The sequence below is a fragment of the Echiichthys vipera genome (assembly GCF_963691815.1).
Source record: "Echiichthys vipera genome assembly, chromosome: X".
NCBI lineage: Eukaryota > Metazoa > Chordata > Actinopteri > Perciformes > Trachinidae > Echiichthys > Echiichthys vipera.
Genome location: NC_139825.1, coordinates 39,053,404 through 39,075,901, shown reverse-complemented (window position 1 = coordinate 39,075,901; position 22,498 = coordinate 39,053,404). Strand labels below are relative to the sequence as shown.

Genomic DNA, 22,498 nt, shown 5'->3' with positions numbered 1-22,498 from the left:
CCAATAATGTATTTTCAAAACTGTAATACCGCATGACAGTGTTTTAGTTTGTGTTTTAAGAATTGAATGTTATATACTGTACATTGGATTTGAAATGAAAGAACTCTGAGGACAAATAAAACGATATTGGGTCAAAATTCTAAGGATTTCTTCTGTAAAAAATTATTATTGCTTTAAGTATGGCAATGCCCCTTATGGACATGGCAAATGTTGCCTCAATCACATTTAAAACTACATCTAAAGAGTGTACTATAAAATGTGTGAATATAGTGTCTTACATCACACATCCTGATGATGTTGGAGGAATCATCTGAAGGGTAGTGCGGCAGACCAAGTAGGGCAGCTGTTCGGTTTGTGTCTCCTTGAGATGTGAGTGGACAGCAGAGTCCAGGCCGGAGGAGTTAGCTCTCCTGTGTTGGGCCATGCGTTTATGCAGTGGTTGTTTTGTTCCTCCTATGTAGAGATGAAGCCTCTTGGATGAGAGGTGAAACGTCTTCCAAGAAAAACAACCAAGTCCAGTTGCTTTTGACTTAAATGTTTTTGGGGATAACGATGGCCTGGACACATGAGAACATTCACAGGTGAAACGAGGCTGCTCTGTTTTGCAGTGTATGGCTGCAGGCCGTCAGTCCCCCTCCTGGCCAGTGGGGGCGCTGTATACACATGGAGCGTGTTCCTTAAAGCGTCAGTCATCTGTAGCCGTTAGCTAGCTAGCTCCAGGGGGATTGAAAAATGGAGGATTGACCGAAGCGCGAGGGCATATTCGGTATTTCTAACGTGTAGGTGAGCAGAATGCAAAAATTCAATATTTTATCAACCTTAGTTTAACTTGGTGTTGTTTCTTTTTTTTTAGTGTCACTGTTTTGTAACTGCTGCACCAGTTTTTCTACGAGTTAGCTTTTACGAGTTAATGTTGCAACGGCTAATGTGATAGGACGCGCCCGACGTTAACTGTAACATTTAACTTAGTTTAAACGCTATTAAAAAAACGACCCTGGACAGTCGCATTGAGTCGTTGTATCAAACAAATGTAGCTCCTATTTCGGCTTTCGACAGTTTACGTCATTTGCTTTTATTTTGAGGGCTTACGAGCTGACTGTGTCACTAGTCGGACAGTTTTGGGCTAAATTCGACCAAGCTTTCTGTTTAACCTACGAGATATTAATGATGGTGTAGTGTGTAGAGTTAATTTGATTGGGTTCAGCTAAATTCTTACTGCGTATCTTTGTAACCAAATATCGTCTTAACGACCTAACTTATCCTTGTGCTTACAAGAGTAACGAAAAAGACTTTAACGCCAGTGAATTAGCCGTGTGCTACTCTCGGCCTTAGTCGGACACCCCGATCTCCTCGCCGTAAACACCGGGAGCTGCTGATCATCCACACTAACATCAATGCTGTCAAAACATCCAGGACCATACTCCAGTCCTTCACAATATAATGGCATACTTTAACAGCTCCAAAATATACCGTCAATTCTTCTTAATTTACATTTTTTAATGTAAACCACCATCGGAGCTGTTCAGGCTGAGCGCCGCCAAAACGGTTCTTAATGCTTTCTCTCATCGACGTCACTTTAGTTTACTAATCTGACATACAAATGCTCATGTGCAACTATGAAACTTCACTTGTAGATTTTCACAAGTGTGTACATTAATTCCACTTGCACTTTGGTGGCGATCACCGAGTAAAAGCAACACGAAAAGACCGTAAAATGCGGCAGAACAGATCAGTCCGGATAAGGCTAATACCAGCGAACGGCGTCCGACTTGTGATACATTTCCTATAAATGCTAAAGGTTGAGCTAACAGTTAGCCACGGCTAATGTAAGGAGGCAATTGCAGACAAGATGTTACTGTGCACGTGTCATACCCATATCCCAAAGGGATCGATGAAAAATAAATCTAAGAAGTCTAAGTCTATACCACAAAGCTTTATTTTTTTGGTGCCCCCCCCCCTCCTTTCCGTGCCGTTAGCTCCCCCATGCTCGTGTTGGCGCTAGCTATACTTCTTAGCTAAGTTACGAGTGCACGTTTTGCACCTCTCCATTCAAGACGAAGCGATAAATGTCGAGAAAGAAGAGTCGAGACACGCAACTGTTTTTGCTTAATTTTATTCATGAAGTCACGGAGTGTGCCCCGCCCAACAATGCAACACATTTCGTGCCACTAGCTCGTGGATTAGCTACGTTTGCTAACGGTAGGTGGTGGTTCAGGGGTTTGTCAGTGTGCGGCCATCATCGGGTGTGCAGGAGGGAGGTAACGTCTGTTGTTGTCGTCTGTTTACTCCGGTGTAGTCCGACTGGTTTCATAAAAATGTTCAGGTCACGTTTTGACAGCATAGCGTTACTTGTGCGGTAATGATGCATGGCTGCGATTGGGATTTTAAGAGGTATTATATTATGCGCACTAAGGGCCTGTGTAGCGGACCCGTTTCGGTGTCGTACGGCGATTACAAGTACAAACACGGCTTCACCGTGTCGTCGCCGAATCTGTAAACGTTTCAAAGTCGATTTCATCACTTTGTCTTTTATATGTACATTTAATATCTGTCCCGAGACCCTCCTACCTCTGAAAGCAATAGTTTTCCTACCATTCACGTGGCACGATGTCGTGACCACAGGCACGCGACTGGAAAATTCAAAAACAGTCTCCGGTTGGATTTTAGTGTTGACGGTGCGTGGTGCAAAGCCCAGCAATACCTCGATTTAAATTTACATAATAGAATTATTATTATCTATTAATGAAGTCATTATTGTATACTAATGTTTCAACTGTTAAAATATTTCGATTATTTACTAAATCACTGTCAATCCAAGTCATATCTGGTTATTTTTTTTTATCAATTTGTAGTTACTTTGCATAACACTCATTGCGGCATATTAGGTTAAATCAAATTCACTTGTTTTTGGTGTTATGTTGGTCATTTTGGAGATGCACCTATCGGATACCCAGATTGGATATTGGCTCTGAATAATATAATACACAGAAATACAGTAACAGCGATCTAGTCACTTCAATTCTATGTTTGCAGCACCGGTTAGGGCTTTATAGTGCTTTTTAAAATATCTGTTTGCAGTGCACTTTACATGGAAGTGTTATTTACTTCTTTTTGATCCTAATGTACATTTTGTTAGTTAATAAATAATATTAAGTACATTTATATCCGTGTTAATTTGGTACCTTTTTTTTAACAAGGCTAAATATTTCTGTCAAGCATGATGCCTGCACTCACATGGTAAGGTACACGCTTCATCCATTCGACAGTAGTATCAGATCGGTATCTGATATTGGCCGATACGCTCCGCCCGGGTATTGGGTTGGATTGGAAAAAATGGATCAGTGCATCTCTAATCATATCCAGTTATATAGTTATCCCAGTTAATAAGCGTCTGTAATTTCCAGAAAATTAACATGTGTTGTTGTTATTATCATCTAAACAATTCCTCCGTGTGTTGCATCTGGAGTACATTGAGCCCAACTTGTGTTTTTCTCTTTCTCGCAGATCCTTTAACCTTGTACCAAGATTAATGATTACTGGTGCATAGCCGTTGTTTTGTATGAAGATCAACTGTTACTCATCACTGCAGGTAAAGACATTGGACATTTTATTTTTTTCTCTTAAATTAATTAAAGAATACAAGTTTTTTGGAAAATCTTAAGAAAAGTACAGTTTCCATAATTTTGACAGAAATAATTCACCAATCACAATCAATAGTAACAATTCCTAAACTGTATTGAGCCATAATGAATGTTTAGCCTAAACATTAAATTCCAAATAATGTGATGTTTGTGTGTGAATTATTATTATTATTATTTTTAAGTTAAGAAATGTAAAATCAATTCTAAACTAATGCATAAGTGGTTATTTTTTAGTATTATATAACCTTCAATTGCAGCACTGGACTATATACTGTATGCATATGATGTGACTATACAAAGAAGTTGCCATAGTCAGTCCTCCTGAGTAGCAAACATGCTAAACGCAGATACATTCGCATGCTAAATATTTCTATAAAAAGCTGTTGTGTAATCTAGTTAGAGATTAAAGAAATTCAGGTAGATGGCTGTCAATATTTTTGTAGACCTTACTATTATTACTATTACTACTACTACTACTACTACTACTACTACTACTACTACTACTACAACAGGCAGCCACAGTGCTAGATTATCCTTCAATGTCCTTGCAAATGTATTGAGACTGACAAATGTAGAGAAGGTCATAGTGGAATGAGATGTGGTGCCTGATACGCATACTTACTTATTTGTATCAGGAAACCTGCCCACATTTCCAGGTCGAGCGTGTAGTCCAACCAATTTGGCATTTTTACGGCCGATCTGTGTTTTAAAAACAAATATATATCTTATCGCTCTTCACAGCAATGTTAATATTCATCCCTTAGCTTTTTTTTCTGCATAACATTTTACAGTTGAAAGTCAACTTGTTAGTGCCCTCTGATGGACAAACAATGCAAATTAGACACTGTTTCGAAAGTGACTTGTTTGGCATTTCTGCCTTGCAATCCTTGTTACTTATCGGTCGACATATGTACATACAATTTATCAGTAAAAAGATAATATTGGTCAGTGTTGTGGCCAGGTTATTTATTTCCCGATGGCCTTCATGTTTTCAAGATATGAGTTTGTGTTCTCAGTTGCATCTACCTATTTATAGCAGCCCTAACAAAGTTGTTTGGCTACTTGGTGACGATGATATGCAAAAAAGTGGCATCATGGCACGACCTCAATAGAGCGGTCATTAGAAAGATTTGTTGAACTAGTGCCCTTTGCTGCTACATAGAACATAGGGTGGAATACAGTCAATTATGAACTAAACAGTTGTTATTGTGTTTAGTATATTTTTAATTTAGTTGGTCTCTTGTGCTCTTCTCTTAACTGTAGAAATTCTGTTTAAAAGTAGTGATTGCCTCCATCATCTATGGAGGAGAATGTGAGCCCTGAGCACTCTCTAGCTCCTGAGCCAGAGCAGAGCCAGGACCATATGGATAGCTGCTCTCAAGGTACCATGGCTGAGCTTCTTTTCCCCTCACAATGTCGGTGGGGGAGTTTTAGTAATACAGGGCACAATGGTAGTTGTGATCTTTACGTTTATTGTGAATTTGACTGAAAATGCAAATTGGTGAAAATGTAGGGTCATATCCAAGTCGAGCAATCATTTATAAATTTGTTGTGATTCATATGTATGCTTGATCAAAAAACAATTAGTAGTTTCTTGGCTATGTGATTGCATGCCATCTTTTTTTTTCCATAGCCTCCTTTTATTGTTTGTCCACAGGTTTTGGAAAAAGGGATGGAGAGCAGAAAGAACAGTTTCAAACTGAAAGTGAGAATGTGGCCATAGAGACTCTAGAGGAGCCAGATAAGTCTTCCAAGCAGAACAGTGAACTAAAGAAGATTTGGAGTGTCCAACTGTCCACTGTTGCAAAGGGAGAGATGCCTGTGGAGGCTGCAACCGGCAGCCCTGATAGCCGCTGTCCTGTACGTCGCAGTGGCAGGCAGCCCAAGCGTACTGACAAACTAGAGGAATTCCTCTTGACTGCCAAAAGAGGGACACGAAAGAGCGCCCCTCCTAGTCTGGAAAGTGGAGATCCTCCTTCCCAAACCCCTACTGATGCTGAGACAGCTTCAGAGGCCAGCTTTGATGGTAACACTGACACCAAGGCAGTAGAGGACAAAGTAGAGTCCATAGAGAGGAGGACAAGAAGTGGCACAAGGAAGCAGGAGCAGAGGAATAGTGGAGGTGGCAGACAAACTCGAGGAGGCGGTGGAGTGACAGTCAAAGATGAGGGGAGCTCTGACAACGAGGAGGACAGTAGAGACACTGCCAAGAAGGACCAGTCACCTGATAATGATGAGGAGAAAAAAGATGTAGAGAATCATCCCAGTCCTGAAGATGTAGGGAGCACTAATACGGTGCAGCCTCAGCAAGAGCAGGACTCTGACAGGAAAGAGGTACTTGAGGAGAGCGAACATGGAGATGAAAATGACGAAGAGGAAACGGAGGATACTGATAAAGACTCTGACGAGGACAGCATAGACGGGCCTGCGGCATTGTTGGCCAAACGTGGACCAATAAGAACATACATCAACAAAAAGAGGGCAGTCAATAAGAACAGTAACCCTGTTAAAGGTCCTGCTCCTGTCAAGCGGGAGACCAAGCCTAAACCTACCCATGCTTCTGGAATGACACGTAAGCCCCAGAAAGAAGACGACGACTCTTCGTCTTCCTCGTCACCTTCCTCGTCATCTTCCTCATCATCCATTGATTCTGACGATGGAGGTTATGACCCCAATGCACTTTACTGCATCTGTCGCCAGAAACACAACAAAAGGTTTTTATCCGATGTTTTTTAAGCCATTTTTGGTTCTATTGTAATCACAATGACTGTAGTGTCTATTTAAAGTGTTGGTAATATATTCATTAAAATGTACTTAATTAGTATTTGCTCTTCATTTCACTTTAAACTCTGCATATATGCTTAATTTTAAGCCCCCTCGTTGTTGTCAGGCTCGTAGCTACAACCACTATTTGATGCTATGTTGAGTTCTTGTTGAGCGTTACTTTAAAGAAATGTGGCACTATGAATGTTCTGTGCTCACTAGGTTCATGATATGCTGTGACCGCTGTGAGGAGTGGTTCCATGGAGACTGTGTGGGCATCACTGAGGCCCGCGGGCGCCTGATGGAGAGAAATGGGGAAGACTACATTTGTCCCAACTGCACCGCTAAGAAAAACCAGGTGGTCAGACCTGCCACATCTGTCCTCTCTACAAGTACAGATATTGGAAAACCCAAAGGGGCGACTTCTGCTCTTGGTTTTTCGGCTGCAACCTCTGCCGAGAAAACAGATGTCAGTCTGTCAGCTGCTCTGGCAGTGTCTGCAAGTCCATCCTTTACTACTGGAACTGAAGAGAAGGGAGCAGAGGACCAGGGCATCAAAGGAAGGATAGAGAAAGCTACTAATCCAACTGGGAAAAAGAAGATTAAGATCTTTCAGCCGGTAGGTTACAACTGATCTCAACTTAAAGGCTTTGTATACCTGTGTTATTTTAAATCCAGCTATTTAATCGTCTGATTCGCTGTGCCTACTGTTTTGTCATCCAATTCTTCACAGTACATGTCAAGAGTTGTCCCAATAATCTAAATTTATTATTTACAAGTTAATATGATGCTATTGTTAAATATGATAATGAAATGTTTAGGCAGTTAACAGTATTAATGGAAATATATTTATTTGCATTGTAAAAGAAAAATAGGCTATAAAGTCTTTCTTAAGTACTTGTTGACACTAGCCATTTGCGTTGTAAGCTCCTTTTGTCTGCTGGCCGATTTTAAATTGGCTGATGTGTCGACTTCATCCAGAGTATGTTAGGCAAACAGCTGACAACCTCACAGGTGGATGTGGTGGGGACAGGCTCCGTCATACCCGCCGCGGACAGTGGTGTACTTTTACTTGCCATGCGAACACGCAAGTGGTTCCAGGAAAATGGCTGCATGTGCCTGCGACAATACACACAACATTGTGGCTGCAAGTCCACAGCTGTCCCGAAACTATGTCCAAGCTTCCCAGATGGGTGAACTAGGACTCTGTTGCCTGCTTGTTGGTTTATGATTGGCTAACAAGGGTCAGCTATCAGTCAGCAAAAAAATAATCTAAATTTATATTATGTGAATTTCCCTGTAGTAAAATTAATATAATTCATCAAAGGGCTTAAATGTGTGGTTGAAAGGAACATTCAAATCATTGACTCCAATTGTTCCTTTGTTTTAGACAATGCACATTAGAACCCAAAAAGTAGCTCCAGAGTCTAAAAGAGTCTGTTATTGTGAAAACACTATGCAAAATAACATTGCTCATCATTAGATGTTTTTGTTGTGTACTGACTTGGAGCAGGCTCTACAGCAGCCAGCCCAATCAAAAGCAGACCAGAAATCGGCACCCACCATGGACAAGAAGGTGGCACCCACAGCAGAGCAGAAAGCACTACCAGACACAGAGCATAAAGTGGCGTCAGATGTGGAGGTGAAAACGACACCAACAGTGGAGGTGCGAGAGCAGAAGGCCGTGGAGGAGTCTTCCCTTCCCAAATGTATCGGACCTGGCTGTGAGAATTACGCCCAGCAAGATTCTGTGTACTGCGGCAATGACTGTATCCTGAGACATGCTGCTGCGGCCATGAAGTCCATTACTGATGACAAAGAGCCCAAGCAGAAGGACAAGGCCAAGGCTCAGAAAACCAGGTCTACACCAAAGGTAACTTGGACCACTTGAAATGTCAAAGAAGTTCTTGCCTTTCACCTGATGAGTTTTGTATGACTGCCATACAGTCTGTATACAAATAGAAGTATGCGCTCACATCCAAACCAAAGAGGGTATGTGCATCTGTGCTCAAAATGTCAGAAATGTCATACATAATTGGATAATGAGTGTCCTTGTAGCGTGCAAGCTATTTATTAATGGTAATACATGATTTGCTAAACAGTCTGTGTCATAGTAATGTAAATATAAGCCTTTTGATCTTGTCTTTTATCAAATTTGGGAAATGATCTCAAGTGTATTTTGTTAAGATGTGGGGTTTATTGTTAGCGTGGCCGGGCACAAGTACTTTTCTATCCTATTTTGGATTTTAAAAATGTAAAATTCTCATTTTGGGTTTTGTCTTGGATAGTTTCCTTGCTGTGGCTGCACCCTCGTCATTTTTGATAATGTCACAAGAGGTCATATCTTTGCCTGACTAAAATGGTTCAGAGAGCTTTGCTATTACTCTAAAATACTCAACAAATAAATATCAACTGGGAGCTGCTACTTGTGATGTCAGAACATCTTGTTGATTTAGAAGCCAATTTAGAGGGTAAGCATCCTGAATTTGGTCGTAACATAGGCTGTTTCTTAATAAGACACTGACTTATATTTCACAAGGTAGGATCACAGTCGATACACCTGTATAGGTAAGATGCAGTGAGCAGGTTAAGCTCAATAGATCAGATCAAAGTGAGCCATTGGCCTGTCTACTGACCAGTCAGCTCATGGGCACAATGGAGTCATCATCCCCACTGGATCGTGAAATGGACAAAAGCACTGCATGTGTGCATTTATGTCAGTGATAAGATGTTGTAGCCCAATAGGACTGCTGATATTTCACAGTCGCAGATAATATGTGGTGACTTTATGAATTGAAAATAGTTTTCCAGATGCAATGCCATGAGTTGTATAAGTGAATCATTTACCCAGTGCACCTGAACGATTGTGGGTGATAAGCCTGTTTCGTATAAAGGCCAGAAGAACATGCTTTTGGGGGTGTGGTAGCTCTTCTGGCCAACAAACCCCAGATTCACTCTTGTTTTAGAACAAGCTTTGTACACCACTTGGCGTTTCGCCTCATATCTGCGATTTTTGTGTCACACACCCAGTATCCAAAGGCTGACGCCCAGAAACATCCCAAACAAGGAAATGAAAATCCAGACGAAAGGCAGCCTGTCAATACATGTTTTCTTTTTTAGGAAAATCCTACTGATTCTGCCTTTATTGAAAGGAACATCTCAATATGGCTCTTAATACAATGTTTTGGTCACACTGTCGTGCTTTTCAAGCTTTTTTCTGCACTCTTACATCTACCTTTCTAATGTCTTTAATCATTTATATTACCATTATCTTATCTTTAATATTTGTTATAGTGAAAATATAGAGGGGAATAGATAACTGAAATGTAAGGCTTACAGTACTGTCTATAACAGTCTTTATATTGTTCACATTCTTGATTTAACTGTTATTGTTGTTTTGTAGGGGTTTATGTGCTTAAGGTCGGTATCTTTTATTAGCCTAATATTGACCTAATTTTACCTCGGCACCAACAATCATCCCCGGACAGTCCTCATCTTTTGTTAAATACTTTTCATATGCTATGCTGCTGTTAGAAGCACATATGCCACTTGTCTTTTGTCCCACAATCCTTTGGTTTTTAAAATTACTTTAATAAAACAAATGGACTTTGTTGCCATTATACCTTCAAGGGCTGAGTAAAAGTGATGTGTATATTCAGGGAAACTCTTTATAGGTGTGTCAAATTGTAAGAGCTACTTCTTGAAGAAAGCCTGACAATGTTGAACTTTTTGCTCGCTAGCCTATACCAGTAAAACAGACCTGCCAAGAATAATTTATTACTCGGCTATATGAATATGTCTAGGTTTACAGAAGCTTAGTTGCTACATTCAGAACAATGTAAAAGGTATACAGAAATGCTTTATTTTGAATTGTACTACGCACACAATGAGTGTTTAAAAAAGGAGAGACTATGAGAACAGTCAGACTGAAGACTGTAAAAGTTAATGGTTTTATATACCATGAACAGATTTTGGCAGTTGGCAGAACCTCATGAAAGGGATCTAATTTTAAAAGCCAACATGACTTTAGTCAAACATTTCAGATTTTTACTGTTATGTTATCAAACAGTTCTTCCCCAGTGCTGGTTCTAAAAGGTCTGAATGTGTCTTTCTTCCCATCCACCCAGAGCATCGCTGGTGGGAAGAAGACTCAGAGGAAGACCCGGCAGGAGTCAGACAGCGAGGAAGACCACAGTGATGACCCAGATGATGATGATGATGATGACGACGAAGATAAGCATGCAGTGGAACTCCCGCCCCCACCGGCCACCGCGTCCTGGTCCAGCGACCATAATTACATTGCAGTAACACCAGAAAAGACTACACCCATATCACCAACAGTGTTAAACAAAAAGTGTATGTATCTCATTGAAGGTCTTGGGCTGTTGTTGAAATCACCTTATTTTTCCATTATAAATGTGGTTCCTGTGATGCTAACATCATTTAGAAAGGATCCGTGCATATGGGGACGAACATGAGTTGTCTGGAGATAACTCCACTGTATGCTAGTCTTAAAAGTTATTTGCACAAGTATTGTGAGTTTGATAATGTAAAGTTTTTGTTACTTAATGAAAGTGGGCAGCTGTGGAAAAAAAGGTAAGTGTTTGTGGCTTGGGTAAGTATTCAACAACCCACATTTTTCAAAGGGGCACTCCACAGGTTGCACTAGTCAAGATTGTTAGTCATTTTATTGGGTACTTAGTCAGAGAACACAATTCTAAATATGTTCTGTAGCTGTCTCTAGGATTATCTCAGCTTGGGAGACTTTAAATTCTTAAAAGAAAGCCTGCATTATTAACTGAAGGCCAGTTAGAATGTTTTATATATATATATATATATATGCCTCTGTTGCATCAAATTTTACTGCTTCCTTTTTAAAACGACTATTGAGTCCCTCAAATTTTGGAAAGTGCAATACTCAGTTGCTGGAGTACCTCTTTTGAATACCTCAAAGTTGAAATGCATAGTTGTAAATGAAAACGGTATCCTCTGGCAGAGTTAAAAAGCAAGGCAATCTCAAACTCTGAGCTTGCGTGCGTGCGCATGTTTGTTCTACTTACTGGGTTCATCGCCTCAGGTCCCTCCCTCCCTCCAACAGGTAGGTTTCTCCAAATTCCCAAAGTTAATGTGTACTCAGTGAAGCTAACTTAACTTAAATTGAGCTGACAATAACCGCTGTTAAGCACGGCTTTGTGTTTTATTTTTCTGCCCTTCATTTTGTGGGTAACAGGCTGACTTCAAAGTTGTTGATTCATATTAAATATGATGCTCATGGGAAAACTGGCTTTGAAATAAAAGGTGATATAACAGATTTTAGGATGCCTTGACTGATTATGTGAGCAGTGTTGGCTTGCTGTAGGATATCCTGACCAGTTCAGCTCAAACAAGCAAATTCAACTCATAAGTCTACACACACAATGGAGTTGTGACAACCAAGAGCCCCCAGATGATGAACAGCTGGAAAAGAAGGAAGCTCTGCCACTGACCAGACCACTTGGAGACACTGCAGTGAAGTTCAGAAGGGGTGCCACAGAAGAAAGAAGCTAAAGACCTGGGTTGAGCACTGATCCAGAAGAGTGAGAGGGGGAGACCCTAGCTCAGGTTTTTCCACACATTTTGCACCTGATGAGATCTGATCTATATTAAGAGGAACAGTTGCAAGGAAATGTGGCCAGTGTGCCTCACCTTTTGTAAGGGGTAATTGAAAGCATTACATGGATCTTAGTATTTATGTTAAGTAAATGTAAGGTCAGCAGATCATTATGACCACTGATTTTTGTGTGATTAACAGGAGGAAGTTGTGGCTTATTAATTAGTTTTTTTGTAGTCCGTATTTTGCTGAGGGATATTTTGACTGGTCTGACAAACTTTTCTTCAGAAGATGGTTGACTGGGTATCATTACTATTTCTGTGCACAATATTGTTGGGGTTCATACATTTAGTGGGTGTATAGTTTGTGTTCAAGGGCCCTTGATGATTTTACTAATGTAGCTTTAACATGCAAATTCTTCATGAATAATTCATCTGCAGATGAAGAAGAGCCATTTGAAGTGTGTATTGCCATATGTCTAGCTGGTTGATGCAATACTTTTTTCCACCATAATCTTGTGTGAATAGTTTAAGAAATGTATTATTCATGTGTACCTGCAGCATTTAGTTAAATGACGGAACCACCAACAGGATTTGGGTCTAGTTTCTTTTGGGGCCATGGCCTTGTCAACTGGTTATGATTCGGGTTTGTAGCTGAGTGCATGATATGAGTTTAAATTGACAGAGGTAAATTAGAACTTCGTTCTCAATAATTTCCTTTTCTCCAGGTCAACATCATGCAGTCAGTGTGATGGATTTCTTCTTTAGTAGGTAGTGAAAGAAAACATTTAGCCGGTGAATGTCCAGTTGATATTGCTTGACTCACATTCAAGTGCGAAAACCTTGTAGACCTCTCTTTTCAGTAAGTGTTGATAGTGAGATTACAATAAGGGTAAGACTAGTGCATCAGTTGCCCCTCTTGTTTGGATCGTTGGGTGCCGAGAATCAAGCCGTTTTATGGAGTACAAAGATCATTGCTACTTAATGTTTGGGAAGAAAATACTTTTTCTCAAATGGACAGCGTAATGTAACTCATCCACTGATACAAATTAAAGGGCTTTTTAACTGCCCAGCTGTCAACTTTGTGTTTAAGAATATTCATTGTAATTTCTTCTGTGTGTAAACAAATCATTGTGAATGATGTGCTTTTTTTGTTTTTTTAATGGGAGGGGTTCATTGTAACATTTACTACTGTTTAACTTTTTATGATTACAGGTTGTTTATTTCAGCTTTGAAGTTGATAACTGGTGTCTCAAAACCATGTGGCGCTTTTTCAGGCCTAGCCTGAATGTTGTAGTTGGAATTATAGACCTTAAATCCTGATTATCTGCTGTTTGTAAAATACTTAAGTGCTACATGTTGTGTCTGCTGTTATTGTAAATCATAGCATATGTTTAAATGTTTGATCTCTTCCTTGGTTTTCAGCTCCCCCTAAAGAAGAGAAGCTGGGTGAGAAGGAACATAAAGAGAAGGAACTAGCCCCGCCTCCTGAGAAACCTTCCCCAGCACCTGCAACCAAAGTCAAAGGAAGGAAGAAGTCCCCGGCTCCGAAAGCAGCCAAGGTTTCTCCGAAGGGCAAGAAGCCTTCACTTCAGACTGCTTTGTCCAAGAAACCTGTAACACGTCAGAGTGAATCTGCAGCAAAGTCAAAGAAACCAGGTACAACTCCTGTCCACACACCGTCTCGCTTCCCTCCAGGTCCAGTTAATGTCACAGGAGCATTGAGAGTCGTCAAGTCCAACTTTACCATTCCTAAGAAGCAGCCACAACAAAAAGATTCTCCATCCCAAAGTAAAACATCTTCATCCTCGAGAGTCCAGTCATCACCAGTTTCTTCAGCTCCTTCCAGCCACTCCTCATCCTCCAGACCTCCACATACAGCAGCTTCAGTGCCCCCTGTTTCCCCCATGTTGCCGCCACCCAACAACCAGATGAGAACGAACATTCGCCGCTCGCTGACAGACATCATATTTAAAAGGTAGGAGTCCCACAAAACCTAGCTTAAACTTTTTTTTAATTTCCTTTCTTTCTGTAAGTCTTTGGTTACACTCCAACATCAGATACCAATATTTGTTGTGTTCCTTACCATCAGGGTGAGCGACAGCGATGATCTGAAAATGCCTGAGATTGAAGTGGCTAGGCTGGCAGTTGCCATTGAAAAGGAAATGTTCAACATCTGCCTTAGCACTGACAGCAAGTACAAGAACAAATACAGGTCCCTCATGTTCAACCTAAAAGATCCTAAGAACAAAGTGAGTCGTCACAAATATACATGCCCTTACTTTTCTGTCAAGTACACGTCTGAGTTTCTGAGTTTACCTGATCTGTCATGTTGAGATGTTAAATTATGACTGGTATGTTCCCCTCAGGGCTTGTTTTACAGGGTGGTGGGTGGTGAGGTTAGTCCCTTCAGACTGGTGAGACTAAGTACGGAAGAGTTGTCTTCCAAAGAGATATCTGAGTGGAAGAAGCCATGTGCTCCAGAGGTAACTATTACTTTCCTTTAGCTAAACGCCAAGCGTATGTTAACTTGACATTCAAAGAGCATATATGGTTGTCTCCTGCAGGCCCAGTCCCCCAGTTCAAGGTCCCATTCTGGACATTCCAAACTGGGCAAAAGACATGACTCACGTAGCATGGATATGGATGATGCTCCGCCAACATCCGATACGGATGTATGTATCTCTGCCACCACTTCATCTACTCGCATGGCTTCTGCTGCAGTAAGTGGTGGCATGCTGTCTTTCTTTAGCTTTCACACCATTTTTTTCACCTTTGCATGAAGTGCTTAGTAACAAACTGCAACACAAATCCGGCAAATTACATACAGTAGCAAAGGTATCGTGGGTTAGTCTTGCCAACTGTCCTGTTTTTCAATGCTGATTCTTTCTTTCTGAAGCTTTGTCTTTCCTCATCGTTGGGCATTAAATCTTCTTGTATCTACTTTGCACAAAATACAGTGTTTTACATGATAGTAATCCAAAATTCAAGTTAATAGATGAACTTGAACAGATAACCATTCTCATAAGAGCTGATGGAGCTCCTCTTTTCTGTGTTAACAGGACCAAGATGAGTCTAGCTCCACTCCTGCAGGTTTGGCTCAGCCCTCTGCTGTAGAGGGGAACAGTGGCAGTAGCATGCCAGACATTTTCAGTACCATGCTCAAAGACACCACCTCCGAACACAAGACTCATCTATTTGACCTCAACTGTAAAATATGCACAGGTAAATGAGACGCAGAAGAAGGAAGTGTCAGGTTGATATCCAGGGAATTTTAAATATTTTGTTATACATCGGATAACTCTTTTAATCTTGCCCTCTAGGTCAGAAGATAGATGATGAGCCTGCAGCTAAGAAAGCCAAACTGACCAAGAAGCCTGAAATTAAGCCTCCCAGACAAGAACTGTATCCGTCTAGGTCAGGGGATGTCTCTCCTGCTGGCCAAACACAGGTCCCCACAGCTTACCAGCAACAAGACCCCTTAGCATACCAACACCCAGCCCCTCCATCCTTCCAGTCTAACATGGAGCCAGCTGTCCTAGAATCACAGCCACAGCTAGACCTCAATATGCTGGCACCTCCCGCCCAGGCATCCGCACCCATCACCCCCACTGTGTCTTCTGTCACCACCCGCAGAGACCCCCGCATGGCCAGGCATAGCTCTGCTGTGACTGTCACCTACCCTGCTCCAGAAAAACCTATCAACAACTCAGCAGAAACACTCCCAGCTCCTGCTAGTGTTCCAGCGGAAGTTGTACCCAAGGCACCAATGCCTATGCCCCCAGCTCCACCATCTTCAGTAGCTGCATCCAAACCAGTTAAAACAAGGTGCTTAATCTCATCACGCTTTTACAAATAAGTTGTGTACTTACATTTGTTAGCAATATATTTTTATATTGTGTGCTGAAATTGCATGATAAATTGGGTTTAAAATGTTCAAACAGGATCTGTGGTGCTACAGTAGAGTATGATGGAGCGTCATTGTTATATTTTTTTAAGAGAAGCCCTGTGTACGATATATAGTCTTGAGACTTGGAATCTGGATTTTCTCTAAAAGGAAGACTTTTGTTTTTTTACAGTACATCTGAGCCTCCTCCTGAGGGTGAGACAGCTATCTTCCTCCATGGTCAAGAGAAGATTTGGAAAGGATTAATCAACATGCAGGCTGTTGCCAAGTTTGTGACTAAGGCTTATCTGGTGTCAGGATCCTTTGAACACCTTAAGGAGGTTAGCAATTTTTCCTGGTGATTAGGCTGATGTTTTGTTTCAAACTTAAGCATCATTGAATGCCAAACCTTTGAGCCAATCATAGAAACAAGAGTATCATACTTATTGTTGTCAATGCAGGATTTGCCAGACACCATCCATGTAGGAGGACGGATATCTCCAAACACAGTGTGGGACTATGTTGGGAAACTGAAAACCTCACTCTCCAAGGTTTGTTTAGAGAAAAATTCAAGTGTAAAAGTGCGTAACATCTTTATTTCAAGACCATGCATCTTTTATATACTGTGTTTTTGCTCTCTCTGTGTTCGCAGGAACTCTGTTTGATCCGTTTCCACCCAGCCACAGAGGAAGAGGAGGTGGCATATGTATCTCTGTTTTCTTACTTTAGCAGCAGGAAAAGATTTGGTGTGGTGGCTAACAACAAGCGTCGCATCAAAGACCTCTATCTCATCCCACTGGGCGCAAAGGACCCATTACCCTCCAAACTCTTGCCGTTTAATGGGCCAGGTAAGCATCTACAGGGGTACACAAATGTAACTTGGTGGTTGGATGGATTAAGTTGTATTTATTTGAATGTTTTTGCTGTGAGTTTGTTTGTTTTTTTGTCTTTGTACCTGTGGTGAGTATATTTAATGAAATCTTTGTTGTTGAACTCAGGTTGAAATGAGAGCTTGTTGATTCATGAGTTTGTACTGTAGGGGGCACTCACACTACATGATAAATCTCCCCCAGAAAACACTGTGCATTTAACAGCTGCTGTGTATCTGACTTTGTATCACATATTTCTAATAAAGGAAGTTTGCATCGCAGGTTGGTGCCAATTGAGTCCAGACTCAACCTTTTGTTTAAGACTTGGCTCCTACATAAACATAGTGGAACAACTGTGTAAACAGTACATTGTTATGACATGTCAACCATTTTATACCATGCTGATGTTCATATGGTAAACATGCTGCGCCACTGGAATAAACCAAAAATGTTCTTAACATCTTCTAACTGAATAATCGGCTCTAGATGTAACCTTTGCAACCAGTGATTGTAAATTCACTGTGAACAATACCCACATTGCTATTGCAGCTGTGGTAAGTAAAAAGGTTGTACATCTCAGAGGGCCTCCAACATCTGTAGATCTGCACCTGTATAGTGCCTTTTTTCTTTTAGTAGCTTCACAAAAAAAAAAAAAACACATCTTAATTGATGCACCTAATTGTAATTGATAACTGTAGATCAAATCTGTTTGAAGTATATTTTGCAGTCATGGGTTGGAAATTTCTAGAAAATTTTCTAGAAATTTTGAGTCTTGTTTTATATCTGGCAGGACATATTCAAATCAATTAACTTATTAACAAAAGCCTACTGATGACAAATGTTTATCTGCAGCTGGTGCTCATTTACTAATGTCAGCATGTTTTTTTCTTTTCTGTTGAGTTTCACGGCCAAACTGTAAACAAGAAAACTTGCACAGTTCTACCATCATCATTTGTTGTTGGAGTTGAGATAACTTTGGTTTTATATCTGATAAAGCCTTATGTGCCACTAGTTTTTAATGTATGAATCGATTTTAAAGGGCTCTCATTTCCCCTGTTCTTTTGTCTTGCAAGTCAGAAATACTCAGTAAAATATTTTAATAGCAGCAGAAAGAAATGTCAGTCTATTTTGTGAATTTGTACTTCATTTGCAAATGTTTTCTAAGATTTTGTTTTGTGCATCTTGCAGGGCTTGAACCAGTTCGTCCCAACCTCCTCTTAGGACTGTTGATCTGCCAGAAGGACAGAAAGCGTGCTGCTGCTCCACTGGAAACTGAGGAAAAACGGTCGAAGACTCAAACCAAAGATGCTGTTGACACTGGCTTTCCAAAGCCATCTCCTTCAGTCAGAGCAGAAAGAAGCACACGTCAGAGTCTTGAAATCCCCTTCAGCACAACTCCTCCAGGGTCACCTCCACCCAGCTCCTCAGAGACCTCTAGCGGCACTGTGGCCACCTCTTCAGTCCTTTCCTTCTTGTCCTCTGTCAAAGCTACAGCCACATCCACTACCACCGGCAAGGACTCCCCATCCTCATCCAGCTCTGTTGCTTCCTCTGCTGCAGCTGCCACTCCTCTTCAGACCATCCTCAACACTCTTTTTGGGAAGAAAAATCATGACTCGGAAGCTTCCAACTCTCCGTCTGATCAAGGTGGGGAACTCTATGTCCCGTCCTCTACAATGCTAGACCCTATTGTGCAGCAGTTTGCACAGATTTCTAAAGAGAAACAGGTGGAGGAGGATGAAGATGACCGGCCATATGATCCAGAAGAAGAATATGACCCTAGTAGGGGCTATACTGTGCCTAAGAAACCTGTTGAGGTAGTAAGTAAACCTGAAATCTCTAAGCAGCCTGAGGTGGTTGCAAATGAAGGTGATGATGTGGCATATGACCCGGAAGATGACTCAATTTTTGATGAGGTCAAAAGTGTGGTACCAGGTAAAGCTAAGGTTGTAACTGAATCTATAACTGATCCACAAAATATCTTGGAGAGCCTTAAACAGATTGGGGATCAGACATTCCAGAAACAGGGAGCACAGCAAATGTCATCTACAGGTACCTCATTGACACTTCCAGACACACTCTTAACACAACCTACCAAATCCCTTTTGGCCAATACTCAGCTACTGCAACTTGGCAAAAAGGTTGAGGAACTAGTGAAGTCTTCATCAGTTACTCCCTCGATCACCCAGAAGAGAGATCCCAGACAGAGCAGGGATCCTCGCCAGGCTGCGGCCAGCAGGAAACCAACTGATGAACCTGAGGAACACGAGGAGACATGTACTATATTGGATTCTACCCTTTCCACACAAACTGCGGTTCAAGACCCTCAGCCATCTAATATAATTGAACTCCCAGACTCCTCACAAGGCCCTGACACATTGCGGCCTAAGGAGGAAATTAAGAGCGAAACGCTGCCCTTCATGGAGTCAGTCGAGATGGAGGTAGCAATTCCATTATTGGGCGAGGAGGTGGAACCTGATATGGAGGTCAACTACACGGGTGAGACAGAAGTGAAAACTGAGGAAGCTGAGCCAATCAAGCCAGAAACCGAGATGGACAAGTACAGTATTTGGCCAAATGCTGCGAGTATTTTAAAAGCTGGTGAGGACTCAGAATATGAGGAGAACAGCCAAGATGTACCAATCACAAGTTATTATAATGAGCCTGCAAACACCTCCACAATACCTTCGACAATCCCAGTACTTACTCAGAGCACAACAATGGTTGACACTCAGTCCCATCACATGCCGCATTACAGGTCAGCATCAGGCTTTGACAGTGAGTATAGACCTCCTGCTGACATTCCCCCACCATCCATCTTCCCCCCGCCCCATCCGGTGCAGGGACAAAACCTGGTAATGAGGCCTCCGCCGATGGCTATGCCACCACCTATGCAGGGTCTTCCTCCAATATCAGGCCCCCCTCCTATGCAGAGACCCCTTCCACCCATCCATATTCCTCACACAATACGTGGTCCTCTCCCCATGCAGGGTGACAGCAGCCAGCAATATGGTACTGCTCCAACTGCATACGCCTCCTATCAGAACCAGTGGTCAGGCACCCAGCCAACACCACGGCGGCAGCCTCCTCCCGGACCACCTCCCCAGAATATCATGCCACCCAGAGGACCACCACCATTCCCTCCAATAGCCCAGAGAGGTCCTGCTCCTCAAATGTTTGGTGCCCCCATCCCCCCACAGCATACTGGACAGCAAGGCCCCCCTCCAGGCCTTCCTCCACCACCTACTTTTGATGGTCAAAACAGTTTACCTCCACCAAGATTCACTGGCCCGCCCCCACCATTTAATTTTCCTGCAAACAGAGGTCCTCCTCCACCTTTCAGCGGACTACCTCCTAGTCATTTTGAAAACAGACCTCCTCCTTCGTCCCACTTCCCAGGGCCTAGGGGTCTCCCATCATCACAGTATGGTGACCATGTGGCTCAACCCACGATGGTAGACAAACCTCGAGCCTCTGCAGAACAATATAACAAAGATAATTCTAACTCCTTCAAGTTAAATGTGGACCAGAATCCAAACCTTCTGCATATTTTTAAAGACAATCAGGGTCCTCCACCAGGTCCAGCATACCGCGGGCCTGCACATGACCAGTATGAGGACAGAAGAGGCCCGCCTTCCAGTAGCGAGTTGAGCGGACAGCACTTTAATCCACATAACCAGTATGGCTCAAGACCATACTCCTCACCACCACATAGAGAATCTTTTGATGAGCACCGATGTCCTGCCCCTCAGGAGAATAGACTCCATCCATCTCAGCCTTTTGTTGGTTTAGAGTGTTGCTGCTTTGATAGGCACTCGGATGAGGCTAGACCTGTTCGCCACAGTGGGCCACTACTGCCCACTCCTCCAGAGGCTCCCATTGGTCTTCCAAGTTGCATGGGAGCTCACAGTCCAGACATTCACCGGGATGACCACTGGCGCCACCACTTACCTGAAATGAGGAGGAGGAGCAGCACCACCCGAGAGGACTCGGAACCCCGCAGTGGAGATTGCTTTTGTCATTTTGAGGTAGGGCATAGAGATGCTGCTTCTGGTCCCTCACTACCCTCTGAAGAGAGACTAAGGGAGCTGTCTGAGGACCGTCGGAGGGAAAGAGAGCGGGAAGCCCCCCACGCCGGTAGAACGTCATGGGACAGGGGCCAGGACAGACGGTGGAGCAGAGAGCGAGAGTGGGATAGAGCTAGAGAAAGGAATCGTGATCCCGAGCGTAACCGAGAAAGAGACCGTGATCCGGAGCGGACTAGAGAAAGAGACAGAGAACCCGAGCGTATCCGAGAACCCGAGCGTATCCGAGAACCCGAGCGTATCCGAGAACCCGAGCGTACCCGAGAACCCGAGCGTACCCGAGAAAGAGACCGTGATCCTGAGCGTATCCGAGAAAGAGACCGCGATCCTGAGCGTATCCGAGAAAGAGACCGCTATCCTGAGCGTATCCGAGAAAGAGACCGCGATCCTGAGCGTCCCAGAGAAAAAGACCGCGATCCTGAGCGCATCAGAGAAAAAGACCGCGATCCTGAGCGTCTCAGAGAAAAAGACCGCGATCCTGAGCGTATCAGAGAAAAAGACCGCGATCCTGAGCGTATCAGAGATAAAGACCGCGATCCTGAGCGTATCAGAGATAAAGACCGCGATCCTGAGCGTATCAGAGAAAAAGACCGCGACCCTGAGCGTATCAGAGAAAAAGACCGCGATCCTGAGCGTATCAAAGAAAAAGACCGCGATCCTGAGCGTATCAGAGAAAAAGACCGCGTTCCGGAGCGTACTCGAGAAAGAGACTGCGATCCGGAGCGTACCCGAGAAAGAGACCGCAGCAGAGGGAGGGAGGGAGAGCGACATAGGGAACGAGTCCCTGACAAGAGGAGAGACAGGGAGAAAGACAAGGAAAGAGACAGAGCCAGGGATTCTGACCGGAGGGACAATGACCGTGACAGGGGGAGAAACCGGGATCGAGAGCGTGAACGAGAGAGAGACAGGAAACGGGACAGATCCCGAAGCAGGGAAAGAGACAGGGACAGAGACCGTGGGAAAGGCAGAGACCGAGATAGGGAGAGGGAGAAAGATAAAGACCGGGATCATCGGGACAGGAGCAGAAGCAGAGAAAAGAGAGAGGAGAAAAAGGACAGTAAAAATGATACACCCAAGGAAAGAGATATAACTGCAGAAAATGTCAAGACCGTGTCCTAGTCTCTGTTTTAGGGACACTACATTACTATTTTGAGAGACACTTTGTATTATTTCGTTCAATTTCCACAGCTGTATTCGTACTAGAAAAAATTGACAATGTTTGTATTCCTTTTGTCACTTAAAGATTTCTAACTTTGTTTCATTACATTTGAAAAAACTTAAGAAACTGAAGGCCATCTAAGTTGCTCGTGTACAAGACGTATTAAGCTACTGAGTCCTATTACATGTACCTTCCTCTTGTCCTAGCATTTTTTGTAAGAAAACAATAATGTACCTGAGTAACACACCACTTGCAATATGTACATATGAGATGTGTATATATACACTGATGAAAATAAAGCCATATATCTTAGATGGATAATGTGCAAGTTAAGGAAACACTGTTTACACACAAATGTGTGTTAATATGTACTATAATGCATTTGCGCTTATTGTTACTTTAAAGGCTCCAACTATCTACAGTATACATCCCATCAATGAATTGTTCCCATTTTGTTTAAAATTAAACCTGATTGATGACACGTGTGTGTACTTTTATCAACAAAG

General features: G+C 42.4%; 1 protein-coding gene across 8 annotated transcripts; it reads left to right on the top strand.

Moving 5' to 3' along the window:
- Positions 1 to 717: 717 nt before the first annotated feature.
- LOC310965164 (death-inducer obliterator 1-like) lies at positions 718 to 22,434 on the top strand. Of its 8 annotated transcripts, none has more exons than XM_083938608.1 (17): positions 718 to 779; positions 3,505 to 3,589; positions 4,905 to 5,023; positions 5,299 to 6,355; positions 6,627 to 7,023; positions 7,918 to 8,277; positions 10,532 to 10,760; positions 13,419 to 13,971; positions 14,086 to 14,245; positions 14,363 to 14,479; positions 14,561 to 14,716; positions 15,056 to 15,218; positions 15,317 to 15,821; positions 16,073 to 16,220; positions 16,341 to 16,430; positions 16,532 to 16,727; positions 17,937 to 22,434. In XM_083938608.1, exons 3-17 carry the CDS (start codon positions 4,942 to 4,944, stop codon positions 21,950 to 21,952), a joined length of 8,229 nt encoding a protein of 2,742 aa, XP_083794734.1. In that variant the 5' UTR covers positions 718 to 779; positions 3,505 to 3,589; positions 4,905 to 4,941; the 3' UTR covers positions 21,953 to 22,434. The 8 variants fall into 8 exon arrangements, with proteins under 8 accessions (XP_083794734.1, XP_083794739.1, XP_083794737.1 ...); XM_083938611.1 differs by having other exon boundaries at positions 720 to 783; positions 14,561 to 14,668; XM_083938607.1 differs by having other exon boundaries at positions 720 to 783.
- Positions 22,435 to 22,498: the final 64 nt, after the last annotated feature.

What these genes read in the sequence shown, in the direction of transcription:
- LOC310965164 (XM_083938608.1), top strand. Translation starts at nt 4,942, where the DNA reads ATGGAGGAGAATGTGAGCCCTGAGCACTCTCTAGCTCCTGAGCCAGAG. An exon ending in AGAAGCCATGTGCTCCAGAG is followed by an intron (nt 14,480 to 14,560) that starts GTAACTATTACT and finishes TGTCTCCTGCAG; the next exon opens with GCCCAGTCCCCCAGTTCAAG. An exon ending in CTTGCCGTTTAATGGGCCAG is followed by an intron (nt 16,728 to 17,936) that starts GTAAGCATCTAC and finishes TGCATCTTGCAG; the next exon opens with GGCTTGAACCAGTTCGTCCC.